At 42.4% G+C, this 13,522-nt stretch overlaps 2 protein-coding genes across 4 annotated transcripts in view; one reads left to right on the forward strand and one right to left on the reverse strand.

Moving 5' to 3' along the window:
- Window positions 1-1,673: 1,673 nt before the first annotated feature.
- Window positions 1,674-6,521, forward strand: LOC134209108 (uncharacterized). 2 transcript variants are annotated; one of them, XM_062685086.1, is made up of 3 exons: window positions 1,674-1,742; window positions 1,806-2,047; window positions 4,869-6,521. In XM_062685086.1, exons 2-3 carry the CDS (start codon window positions 1,866-1,868, stop codon window positions 6,016-6,018), a joined length of 1,332 nt encoding a protein of 443 aa, XP_062541070.1. In that variant the 5' UTR covers window positions 1,674-1,742; window positions 1,806-1,865; the 3' UTR covers window positions 6,019-6,521. The 2 variants fall into 2 exon arrangements, with proteins under 2 accessions (XP_062541070.1, XP_062541069.1); XM_062685085.1 differs by lacking the exon at window positions 1,674-1,742 and having other exon boundaries at window positions 1,749-2,047.
- Window positions 6,513-13,522, reverse strand: part of LOC134209109 (uncharacterized) — a 74,492-nt gene continuing 67,482 nt past the window's right edge. For both annotated transcript variants that reach the window (XR_009978719.1, XM_062685088.1), the window contains exon 8: window positions 6,513-6,689. The gene's annotated coding sequence lies outside the window, so the exon portion shown is untranslated. The remainder of the gene's footprint in view (window positions 6,690-13,522) is intronic.

A 13,522-nucleotide genomic window follows, 5' to 3' on the forward strand; every position in this document is an offset into this window, starting at 1 on the left:
GAATTTTTCACGGTGGGAATAATATCAACAATAACACAGTACCCATTAATGGGTAAAGTCATCTAACCGTGTGGAATGAAAAAATGAAACTGATGTTGTGGTGCAGGAAGTGTCCCTTCATAACGGATTCTAGAAGTGGGCAAGCGACGGATCATAGGCTGCTGTATCGTGGTGAGTATCTATAATGTTAACATCATAATACCGGATGATTTTGATGCGAAAGAACTTTTTAAAGTATCTTTAGGAAGGGGTTCTTAATTTCCACCGCTGAAGCAGTTCGGAACATTTTTGTTAACATGTATCCTTGTTCCTTTTCAGGAGAAGTTTATGGTAAGACCACGTAAGACAGAATATCGTTCGGCAGCTATTATTGGCTTATCTTACCAATTAGATACAACAATAGCTGATACAGGTAACTTTTCTTTTTTTCTCGAAGTACTTTTTGTAAGGAACTGGCATGCTTTTATAATTTACATTTTTTACAGGTTCACATATAACCTGATGTGTTAGAGACAACGACTAACTTCGATTCACCCACTCAAGAAAAAACAAGTCGTATATAAGTCTTATAGGAGACATATCAAACTCCCTTTCCTGGTGGCTGAAATTACAGCGTGCTCAGCGAGTATAGCGAGGTGCATCATCGGCGCATTTGATTTTAACGTTAATGCTACGTTTTGACAGGGCAAGTGAGTTGAACAACTCAGTTGAATTCAATTGACTTGCCAAAAGTTGAACATGTTCAACTTTCTTTTCGTTCAAGTGAATTGAATTAAGGTGTTTACACGTTCAGTTCGCGTTCGATTCAAGCGACTTGCTCAATTCACTTGCCTTGTCTAAACGTAGCATAATGCATCAGTGACTAAGCAACAGCAAAGCGCCAAACAACAATACTAACACATTAAATTTTGGATTGTATGAAAACTAATTTGAAATCGATCAAAAACTGAATTAAAACAAAATTTAAATTGAATACAAATTTAATTGAAATATAATTAAAATGAATTGGAATTAAATTCAAATTCAAATTATTGTTGAATCACATTGAATTGAAATTAAAGTTAAATTGAGATCAAACTGATTGAACATTAAGCTTATATTAAAATAAAATTAAATTGAAATCATATCGATAAAATAAATTGTAGGACATAAAGTTGAATTGTATTTCTATTGAAATATTAGAGTAAAATGTATTCTAAATCCTATTATATTTATACTGTAAAACAATAAAAAAAAAATGAGAGAATACATTCAACATACATTATTTTTTATTGTTTTGTCCCTCTAAATCGTCCCATTGGAGAACCGTTGAATCAATTGTTTTGTTCTGAAAAATGTATGGAAAATTTTCGATTTTTTTATTGTAAAGATACATAACAACCCCCCTTTTTTATTGTAAAAGTCCCATTTACAATTAATTTTATCGTGGAAAACCATTATTTTCTATGTGATTCAATTGTTAAAATTCCATTATATTCAATGGTAAATCCTTTGTTTTAGATGGTGTTGTTACAGTAAAATTTATGATATTTTAATTATATTTTTTATCCGGGTATGGCATATATGGCATATATGGCAACTCAGACTATCCCACTTTTTCTGGACGCTAATGTTATTTTTGTTTATATGTGCTCCATGTTAGCTCAAATCATGCTTTGATTCATTCGTCTTCTTCAGACGCCAAACTACGCGTCGTTAAGCCTTCTTTCGTCTGTTTTGGAAGAGGGCAAATATCTGCACAGGTAAACAAAAATATTTTCCCGAATTTTGGTTTACATTTTTCTTACGATAAATCTTGTGCTCAGTGGAAAATCCTTTGAATTCCAACAATTCGAATTGTTCAAAAAGGATTAAAAAGCCAACCAATGATGTCGATGGAAGTGGATACAGGTTTCGTGGTGAACGATTCCAGTGTGCTCCTGCCGGGCGGTGGCTTCACCAAAGCCTACTCCAACAATTTGCCGAGCGTCGGAAGCGAAATGATTTGGAACTACGTGGTCCATCTGATGCGGTCGTCCAGCGAGAATCCGGATTTGGTGAAAATTCTGTAAGTACACAACCGATCGCCCATCCCGTCGAATTGCAACGAACTTTTCGGTGTCAATCGCAAGATGTCAATCCAAAAAAGTGACATTACCAGATTGACGGAGGATTCGAAAGTGATGTCCGAGGTGCCACTTTTTTTTGGACAGGCGGTGACAGCTTGCGGGCAGCAGGGACCATGTCCAAGGGCTTGACGACCCCTCCCCAGCCGTCTGTGAGTCAGGGGGTTCTGCCTAGGAGGTGGTGGGGTTAACAGGGGGCGCTGTTAATTCCCTCCCAAAAACCACATATCCGCAAGCAAACCTTATCAAGCGACCGTGTGCCGCTTAAAGCATACAAGCCCCTAACCCTGAATCCCAAGGTGTCAGGCGACCCGTGCCGAAGGGATGAATGGCCTGGGGGGTGAAACAATTAGCCAGGTCGTTAACGGAGCCTGTGGAGGTTCCACAGAGTGAGGGCTGCTTCGGCGGCAAGCGGGTGGCAGTGGGTGGTACCCACACACCCCAAGTGGTGCACATGTGGTGCAAGTGAATGGAAGTTGGGGGTATTACTCGTAATACCCCCACAGAATGAGGACCGAGTGTATGGGTGAGCACACAAGTAAGTCTCGCATGGTACGCATGGTCGGTAGTGTTAGAATGACTGAAGTCTGGTGAGGCCTGGCAGGAGTGTCGGGGGCAGATACCTCTGCGGCACCTCAGAAGTAGGGGACACGAAAGTCTCGCTGCGTCTGGCAGGAGTGTCGGGGGGTTGATGCTTCTGCGGCACCTCAGAAATCGGAGACATGTAAGGTAGTGGTGTGACCCCGTCCCAGGATGGGGAGACCACCACATTGGCTGAGGACTACCTGGGCCTCGAAACGTCAATGGGTGGGTGCTACCGGCATAGTACCTTATGGAGTCCTATTGACAGTATCAAAGCCCGGGTAGGTGAGTGTTAGGCACGCTTGACGTGCCGGGTGTTCCACGCCCAAACGATGCACAGGAGGTGCACAGAGTGGATAAAAAATGGGAGATGGGGGTATTACAACCCCCACTGAGTGAGTGACTGAATGTCAAAGAGAGTGGTGCACAAGTGGTGCAAGCGATTGGGACTGAATGTATGAGCGAGCACACAAGTTAGACTCGCATGGTACGTATGGTCAGAGTGGCTGCTTAGGCAGTAGTGTGATCCGGCTGTCAGGGACGGAATGAGTGAAGTCTCGCTAGGCCTGGCAGGGAGTGTCGGGGGGCAGATACCTCTGCGGCACCTCAGAAGTAGGGGACACGAAAGTCTCTGCTACGACTGGCAGGAGTGTCGGGGGGTTGATGCCTCTGCGGCACCTCAGAAATAGGAGACATGAAAGGGTCTGCCTCGTAGCTGAGGTAGGAGCGGCATAGGAGCCACCAACCTAGGGTCGCCTCCGGCTTGGTAGACAAGTGGTGCCACCCTGTTGCAGGATGGGGTGAACACCACACTGAGTGAGGACTGCCTATGCTGTGAGATGGCGGCATGGGGTACCCCCTGCAAGGTACCCGTTGTACCCTTGCAGTCATTCAAGCGGCATAGGTAGGTGAGTGTTGGGGCACATGTGGTGCCAGTGTGTCTTGTGCAAATGTGTTGCATGGGGAGTGTCGAAGAGTTGAGGCGCATACGTGCACTTGTGTACGTCATGGAGGGGGCGCAATGCCCAATAGTCATCCCCCGAAGTATTGCTTAATTGCGGGCCGGGGGAATGACTGGAGAGGAAGGAGTTGGTTTTAGTGGGTCGGGAGTGGTGATCCCATCCCCACACTACCTGGGTTCGCCTCCCCAGGTGTCTGTTTGCAGATTTCCATTACCTTCGTTAAAAAAAAAAAAAAAAAAAAAAAAAAAAAAAAAGGCGGTGACAGCTTGGGAAGTCAAATCCCATTTTGGCACGGGTTGTGATGATTTAACATAAATAATTGGTTGGAAAATAGAAGTTCTATTTTGTGTGATGTATACACGTCGGAATCGGGCATTTGGGGTACGTAGAAACAGTTATATATGAGGACACTTCAAAAGATTCGATCTAATTCCAATTTTACGAGGGTCGGACATGGCCTTTGTAATTGTTCCACGTAAATCTGACAGTTACAAAACTAAATTAATAAAGGGATAATGTATAAAATAAGACATCATTCTTAGTGTAGTATAAAAATAATAATATAATGTATAACAATAAGAATGATGTACTTAGTAGATTCAAAAGTCTTAGGGCCGATTTCATCAACTCTGAAGAAGCCACCCCTTGAGAGTTGAGCGGAGGTGAAGAAATTTATCATAAAGGTAACATAAATTACGGATCAAACATCATCATGGACTTATTGGTTACTTACATAGCAGGGCTGTCAATGAGTTTTGTATTTAATTCTTGACTTACCATGTAAAATGATTGTCCCTTCGGATTGCTTCATTCTGATCTTTGACATGAGCATAACTTTTATCAGGTGTCATTCGGGTATTTTAATAACGTTTATTTTATTGGACCCTCCTTAGCCGTGCGGTAAGACGCGCGGCTACAAAGCAAGACCATGCTGAGGGTGGCTGGGTTCGATTCCCGGTGCCGGTCTAGGCAATTTTCGGATTGGAAAATGTCTCGACTTCCCTGAGCATAAAAGTATCATCGTGTTAGCCTCATGATATACGAATGCAAAAATGGTAACTTGGCTTAGAAACCTCGCAGTTAATAACTGTGGAAGTGCTCAATGAACACTAAGCTGCGAGGCGGCTCTGTCCCTGTGTGGGGATGTAATGCCAATAAGAAGAAGAAGAAGAATAACGTTTATTTAATAATTGTTTATTTTCTTTTTCCTATTTTGTAGGCAAGCCGTTGGTTCCAGCAAGCCGGATTTCAACGATGATGCCATCTGCTACGTTCATCTGAAGCGAGATGATCGGGTTTGCGTTGTCAAGGGGCAGCTCACCGTTGGATCCGAAGGTGGTGACGTCAAAGTCTATCAGTTAACCACGACGGTGGATGAAAACGAGGACCGGATTGTGTCGGTGGAATGCAGCGAGTGTATGGAAAGTGGCGACTGCCGACACGCCATTAGCTTTATCACCTGGTTGCACCGGAAGAGCGAAGGGGATGAGAGTAGCGAAGTTGTGTGCTACTTCCGAGGTCCATTGTCGGCCGACCTGGAAAGCATTCCACCGAAACCACCGGTAAACAAGACAAAGTCGAAGAATTTCATTCGGGAGATTGTACGCATCCTACAGACTGAGGACATTGACTGTCCACTGCGGTGGAATTTTTCCGCGGCACACAAAAAGTTTGCAAATCTGTCCATTCACGAGATGATCTTGACGGCAGTGAAGAACAAATATGACACAGCTCAGTTCTTCGAGCATGCCCACCAGGTCATAACGGCGTCGCAAGGCGCACTAGCGGATAAGACTAAATTCACACCGAAATGCAATCCGTGGTACCTGGAGTTGCGCTACGCTCGCATAACCAGTGCGAAAGTGTCCGACTGTATCAATCTCAATGTAACTCAATCGGTTCTGTACGAAACCATCCTCGGCTGTCACAAGGAAATCGACCCCAACGTCCAGCGAAAGAAGCTCGCAGTTCGCCAGAGGTTGGAAAAGTACACTAAGACAAAGTACGAAAACTGTAAAATTATCCTCAACCCCAACTATCCCATAATCTTTGACGTCCCGGATGGTATCTGCCAGTCACACGTGATTGAAATCAAGTGCCCCAAAACGCGCGATCACATGCAAAAGTACGTCACCGAGAATGGGTCCATCTGCGAAAAGTACTACATGGAGATCCAAATCCACATGTACATGCACGGCAAGACGGCCGGAGTGGTGTGTGTGGCCGATCCAGACTTCGAGAACAACAACGAAATCTACATGCATTCGTTTAACCTTAACAGAAACTTCGCCGTCAACAAGCTGAACAAGGCAATGGACTACTGGAAAAACATTGTCTACCCGGAACTGATCAACAGCTGGACGGAGTAAGGGTCTGTCTCAATTGGATAATTAAACTGAAATTAAACTTAAAAGTGACATTTCAATAATTATCGAATAACCCTGCTCGCAGAGCAAGATTACTTTTGACAGATATCGAATCATTTTCCATCGATGTCCTATTGGAATTGCTGGGTAGCACCAGCCATTCTTATAACGGGGTGATTTTTTAATTTTCGAACTGTCACTTTTAAGTTTAATTCTCCAAATGAGACAGACCCTAAGTTTGCACTCATGACAGGTAGGTTGTTGGACTGGTTCTTTCAAAATAGATAAGCCACTTTTCTCGTCGACAAATACATATTTTAATCTGAATCGCGTTGAACTTCAGTGTCAGTTTTCTCCTAAACCACGCGCTCCTTTATTCGATAAGGACAATAAATACCTTTGATGATGCTAACACTCCCTGGTTCAGTATGTCCGGAAGGGGGGCTGACCAAGAGGAGCGGCTCTGATATGCAGCAAACAAAAATAAAATGGCAACCTAATAGACACACAGTTTCGAAATTTATTTCGATGACAATTCTGGGCAAACTTTGGCCTTAGTAGCTGCAATCGTCTAATTTATGCGATGAACCTTCGTTGTGGGCAGTGAATGTTTCGTTGTACTCAAAGGGGTCACTTAGTGGGAATCCTCTCGGAAGCACATGTTTGGTAAAAATCTGTAAATAGATATACGCGTAAGTTTCTTTGAACTGAATTACATTTATGAATTGAATACTCTAAATAAAAAAACATATTGATTAAATATCAATCATAAGTAGATTTGTATACCATCACGTAGAACATTAAAACAACGAGGAAGAAGCGTTCTGTGCATCGCTGGAGCACAATGAATGCTCACCGGGGGACGTCGAAGTCGTCATCGGCGACACGAACGCTTTAGTAGCAAAGGAGCATTGGCGTAAATAAGGGGGGGCCAGGGGGGCCTGGCCCCCTCCAGGCCTACTTGTGGCCCCCCCCAGAAAATTTTGAAAAGTAATTCCAACTTAGTCAGTTTTTATTTTATTTACATATTTCCTACATATTTATTAATTTTGATTATGAATTCTATAAACATATTTTTTGTTGCGTTATCACATCTATGACCATTTGTTCAGCAAAGCATCGAAATATTTAAGTTGGACCCCCGGGAACATTTTCTCGATTTTTAGGTTAAAATCAATTCCGTTTCTAATTCGGTTGCTAGCTTAAAATAATAAATTTGTTCTGCATTTGTTTGACTAGTATCCTGGTCGCAGAAACATAAAAACATAATTGTATTAAGATATAAATATTTCTGTTCTATTAAACTACCATCCGCTTCAAAAAAGACTGAAGCAACTACATCAAAATGAGCACATGTACACAAATCCGGTCAATGAAATTTCGAACGACCATTATTCTTTCGAAAACCTTCGAGTTAATCGCAAGGTGTGCCGCAAAACAGTTGATCAAATTCCTATTAGGCTTTTTGCTCTCGCTATATAATTCTGGCACAGAAAGATATAAAATTATAAAACTTAAGAATCTTTGTTACAATGACAGAAAAATCAACAACGCATTCCATTGAAAGTATTAGAACAAAACTTAGGCAACCTTCGCACTCACAACAGAGATTAAAGCATTAAAGAAATATTTTTATAATCCTCAAAAGATCTTGTTCCATTTAATTTTTTGGCGATTTCATAAGGATCATCGGAAAACTCTTTTGTGCCTGCTTTAGTTAGAATTTGTTTTTCAGGATAAAAAAAAAGAATTGGAAACCAGTTCGTATCAGAAAACATTTCTTTTGCAGCACAATTCAGATCGATTTGGTTGCTTCTCAAGTCTCTTTGATTTTTGCAGAGAAATCTCTCACCTATTCTGAAAACCATAATGAAGCCTCTTCCTAACGTCAGTAACTACAAAAACCCTATGTTATTCTGGAATTTGATTTATGACTCATGGAATTTATGACTCATAAAAAACACTTCAGGATTCCAAATTTGTGTTCATCGGTACTTAACTATTTCAGCACATAGCATACATTTTGGAATTGCATGAATACTTAAATTGATTATGACAAAATTTCGTGGAATTTATTCCACATCTAAAGAGTTTCAAAAATTTCAAGTTTCAAAAAAATCGAGATCTTTGAAGATGCTTGAAAACTTTCAGAAATATACTCATATCGAATTTCATTTATAGATAATTCGAAGAAGATTCTTGAATCTTAGATTACACACTTATCCGCATTTAGTAACATGGAGGAATCACAGCATCATTGGAAATCAATTGTATTATTCGCGATTTTTTTTTATGTTAGTTCTAGGACGAATGAGCGATAAACTTAGTCAAACAATTTCTATTGCAATTCATGCGCACAGCGCTTTAAATCGCCTCTGAAAATTACATCCCACCAGCTGGTGCCATGGCCCCCCCTAGACCGAGACTCTAGTTACGCCTATGCAAAGGAGGAATTGTATAGACCGGTCATCGGATTAAATAATCTGCATACCGTATCGAATGACAACGGCCAACGATGCATAAACTTTGAAGCCTCCCGCGGAATGGTAGTCCGAAACACTTTCTTCCCCCGCAAAAATATCCACAACGCCACCTAACCAAGAAGCGGAAATCCAAATCGACCACCTTCTAATCGACGGTAAATTTTCTCTGTCATCACGAACGTCCGCACTTACCGCAGGGCGAATATAGAATCAGAGCACTACCTCTTTGCAGTATGCTTGCGCTCAAAACTCTGGACAGTGTACAACACGCGTCGAAGTCGAACGTCACCGTGGCTGAAGATTGGGTGCCTACAAGAGCTGTGGAACGGAAGAGCAGCTAGGCGCAGATTCTCTTGAAGATGGCTGGAGAGATATTGGATACGCCATTGGTAGCACCGCAACCACTGCACTTGGCACTGTGCCAAGTGTAGAGCAACTGTACCGCTCTAATAACACACAAAAGTTCTGTGACAAGTGGCCCTGCCACAGATTGACCTGTGTGAGGACATAAACGGGATTCTTCTTACGAATGAGTGTGAGATGATCCAGGCATGGCGGCAGCACTATGAAAAGCACAATATTCACAAAATGGAACCGAATCTGAGACGGCATACTTATCAGGTATAGCTCTTTAAACATGGAGGATCCGCTACCGTGGAGGTACCATATTTGACGCAGTTAAACATTTTTTAAAAAGAATCATTATTTAAAAAATAATTGCAAAATGGATTTGCTTAATATTCTGCATAATGAGCGTTTTACTATTATAGAATGTGTACAAATAATGAATCTTCGAAATATAAGTTTATTTCTTAGTTTTATAATCTGTTTTTGAGTGGTACTACAGGTGCTCAATTTGACGCCCTAATTTTACAATGTTCCTTATTTGACGCAAAGTTGTTCCTAATTTGACGCACTTTGAAACTATGTTAGGACTCAATCAATTGACCGCTTTATTTTTTTAGAACTTTGTACGATATAAAAAACAAGTTTTTTTTATATCTTTATCGAAGAGACTTCCAGCCCAAGGCAATAACAAATTAATTCATTATACCGTGACCTTCCCTAATTCCGCGCATTGCCTAATATCGTGGATTTTATCCAAATTGATGAATATAGAGGTACTGTCTGTCATACACATCACATTATTTGGTGAAACGCACAAATATATAACAGAAAATGTTGGCAAATTATTATTGTGGGTATTTGTGACGTAAATTTGGCGCGAAAAAATAAATGGGAAAATGTATGGCTCGACCAGCCAAAATTTTCATCCTGTTAGCAAAACGCTTAAAATTATGGTTATATTTCTAAGTCTTGTCTGTTGTTCCCCATTACGAATGTCTTCCTCTTGTTGTCCATTTCAATGTCTGTCGTTAACCCCTTCCGTAAGTCTTCCTCTCGTTGTTGTCTCCCAAAAAAAGTTTTTTTTATCCCGTTACAGATGCGAAACATCGCGAAGAATGTCAACTTTGTGAGCATTAGCATCGTAGTTACTTATGATGATGATGATGATACTACCATCTATTGTGGCAAGGCACCTGCCGATAGTATTTATTTATTGATTTATTGTGTGATTTCATCAACAGACTACAATTAGCCCTAATGATGTATGTAAATACTAATTAATACTAAAAAACGCACATAGTCAAAAAAATATAACATAGTAGCATTGTCAAGATAAAAAAATTAAAACAAATAAAATGCAGCCTTATCACATACAATCAACGAAAAAATTCAGAAAATCTACGACGAAGAACATTCCGCGTCAAGTTGAAGTCGAACATGGAAGAAACTCTATTAAACGTTCGCTGGAGGCCGTAGATTGCAGTTTCTGCACCGTAGATAGTGCGACGAAAGGGGAGCCTCAGCATCGAATTGTTCCGTAGCGGTCTTGGTTGAACGTTTATGTTCACTTGTTGTAAAATTCTTTCGCAATCTATTCTTCCTTGAAGCACATCAGCTACACATAGGGCTCTGCCCACATCCCGGCGGATACGCAGTGGCTCTAAGGCAATCAAGCGACAGCGCTCTTCGTAACTAGGAAGATGCAGCGGGTCTCTCAGTTTAGTCTTCAGAAGCGAAAACCGCAGGAAACGCCGTTGAATAGATTCAATACGTTCTACGCCGTTGTTGTAATACGGGCTCCATACTGACGAACAATACTCTAGTGTAGAGCGCACCAAAGAACAGTACGGCGATTTCAGACAATAGACGTTCGTAAAATTTTTCGCCGTTTTCATGACAAAGCCCAGGGTTCTAGACGCTTTGTCGACAACGTATGAAAGGTGGTGTGAAAATGTCAGTTTTGAGTCTAAAACCACACCCAAATCCTTCACGTGATTCACTCGTTCGAGTGTAGTTCCCAGCAAATGGTAATTGAAGATAATCGGCTCTTTTTGCGGGAAAATGTGATAGCGGAACATTTTGTCGGATTAACAACCATCCGGTTCCTAGTGCACCAATCAGCGAAAGCATTGATTTGATCTTGGAGAGTATGGTAATCAGTAACCGAGCAGATACGTAGGAATATCTTGAGATCATCTGCAAATGATAATTGTGGACCCTTAACAGCGTGATGGACATCATTGAAGTACATGATAAAAATCAGCGGTTTTAAATGGCTGCCTTGTGGTATACCTGACGTTGCACGAAAGTACGTTGATCGGTTGTCGCCTAATGCGACCGTTAGTTGGCGATCAGTAAGATACGAGCGAAACCATTTCAAAATCGGTCCAGTTTTGCGATCGCGATGTCATGATTCAGCTTATCGAACGCAGCAGAAAGGTCTGTGTAGATCACATCCGTTTGGGCCCGAGTGTTCATACTTTCCGTGATGTACGAGGTTAGACACAGTAAATTCGTAGTTGTGGAGCGCCCAGTTACAAAGCCATGCTGGTCTGTGTTGATGTGTTGCTTGCAGTGTGCACTGACGTAATCAATGATAACAAGTTCAAATAGCTTCGATACGGCGCATAACGATGTAATTCCCCTGTAGTTATTAACATCGCGCTTGTTACCCTTTTTATATACAGGGAACATTTCGGCTATTTTCCAACAGGAAGGGATAGCACTAGCCATATCTGACAAACGATTTGATCATGATTATGTTATTGTTTGTATTTCTTCAAACTCCTGTATGAAGGGCCAAAAATGGGTGGGGTGGTTCCATAAGCAGAAACACTTATGCGAATCCACGGGATGTATAGAGAATCTCCTTCCAGAAGAAAGTTCGTACATACAATAATATAATCTAGCCTTCGTTTCCCATTCATTCATTTATTTAGTTAACATCTAAACAGATAACACTGAATCAACAATTTGACGCCACAATACACGGTTCGAGGCCGCATCTCTCCATCCTCGGATACGCCCCACGCTCGCCAAGTCGTTCTGCACCTGGTCTGCCCATCTCGCTCGCTGCGCTCCACGCCGCCTCGTACCTGCCGGATCGGAAGCGAACACCATCTTTGCAGGGTTGCTGTCCGGCATTCTTGCAACATGTCCTGCCCATCGTACCCTTCCGGCTTTAGCTACCTTCTGGATACTGGGTTCGCCGTAGAGTTGGGCGAGCTCATGGTTCATTCTTCGCCGCCACACACCGTCTTCTTGCACACCGCCAAAGATCAAAATTAAGTTATTCTATACATTTTTGCATGAAAGTTCCTTAAATTTAAGTCCAGTGCACAGGTAGATTGAGGTTAGGGAAACGCCACTGTCAAAACTTGTGTTACCGCTCCGTCGATATCAAAAGTTTCGGTATCAATCAATATCTTGAACCTCTTCCTATCATGCACTTCGTCTTAGACGTGTTTATGACTAGTCCGATCCGCTTAGCAACCCTCTTCAGTCTGATGTAGGCTTCCTCCATCTTCTTAAAGTAACGTGCCACAATATCTATGTCGTCGGCGAAACCAAATAGCTGGACGGACTTATTGAAAATTGCACCACTCGTGTTAATCCCTGCTCTTCGTATTACCCCTTCCAAAGCGATGTTGAATAGCAGACACGGAAGACCATCACCTTGCCGTAACCCTCTGCGCGTTTCGAAGGGTCTCGAGAATGCCCCTGAAACTCGAACTACGGACATCACCCGATCCATCGTCGCTTTGATCAACCGTGTCAGGTTATCCGGAAATCTATTTTGGTGCCTTAGCTGCCATAGCTGGTCCCGATCGATTATATCATATGCGGCTTTGAAGTTGATGAATAGATGATGCGTGGGCACGTTGTATTCACGGCATATCTGCAGTATTTGGCGAATGGCGAACACCTGGATCGTGGTAGGGCGTTCGCCCATAAAACCCGCCTAGTACTGCCCCACGAACTCTCTTGCAATTGGTGCTAGTCGACGGCATAAAATTTGCAGCGTTCAGCAATGTGATTGCGCGGTAGTTTCTACAATCCAGCTTATCGTTCTTTTTGTAGATGGGACACACGACACCTTCCATCCACACCTGCGGCAAAACTTCCTCCTCCCAAATCTCGGTAATAGCCCAGTGAAGCGCTCTAGCCAGTGCCTCACTACCGTGTTCAAATAGCTCTCTTGGTAGTTGGTCAACCCCAGGGGCTTTGTTGTTCTTCAGCCGGCCAATCTCCTCCTGGATTTCCTGGAGATCCGGAGCCAGTAAAATTATGTCCTGCGCGCGTTCTCCCAGGTCCATCACCATACCGCCATCTTCGTCTGCCACATCACCATTCAGGTGTTCTTCATAGTGCTGCCGCCACCTTTAGATCACCTCACGCTCGTTCGTAAGAAGGTTCCCGTTTATGTCCTTACACATATCAGGCTGTGGCACGTGGCCCTTACGTGAACGGTTCAACTTCTCATAGAACTTTCGTGTGTTATTAGCGCAGTACATCTGCTCCGTCTCTTCACAGTCTCGATCTTCCTCGATGGTACTTTTACCTCCGGAAAATCGGGTTTTGTCTGTTCTGCGCCCGTTTGTATCGTGCCTCGTTTGCCCTCGTGCGGTATTGCAGCAATCTCGCCCATGCTACATTATTCTCCTCAACTAACTGCT

This window comes from Armigeres subalbatus, chromosome 2 (genome assembly GCF_024139115.2).
Source record: "Armigeres subalbatus isolate Guangzhou_Male chromosome 2, GZ_Asu_2, whole genome shotgun sequence".
In the NCBI taxonomy this organism is placed as follows: Eukaryota; Metazoa; Arthropoda; class Insecta; order Diptera; family Culicidae; genus Armigeres; species Armigeres subalbatus.

What these genes read in the sequence shown, in the direction of transcription:
- LOC134209108 (XM_062685086.1), top strand. Translation starts at nt 1,866, where the DNA reads ATGATGTCGATGGAAGTGGATACAGGTTTCGTGGTGAACGATTCCAGT. An exon ending in CCGGATTTGGTGAAAATTCT is followed by an intron (nt 2,048 to 4,868) that starts GTAAGTACACAA and finishes CCTATTTTGTAG; the next exon opens with GCAAGCCGTTGGTTCCAGCA.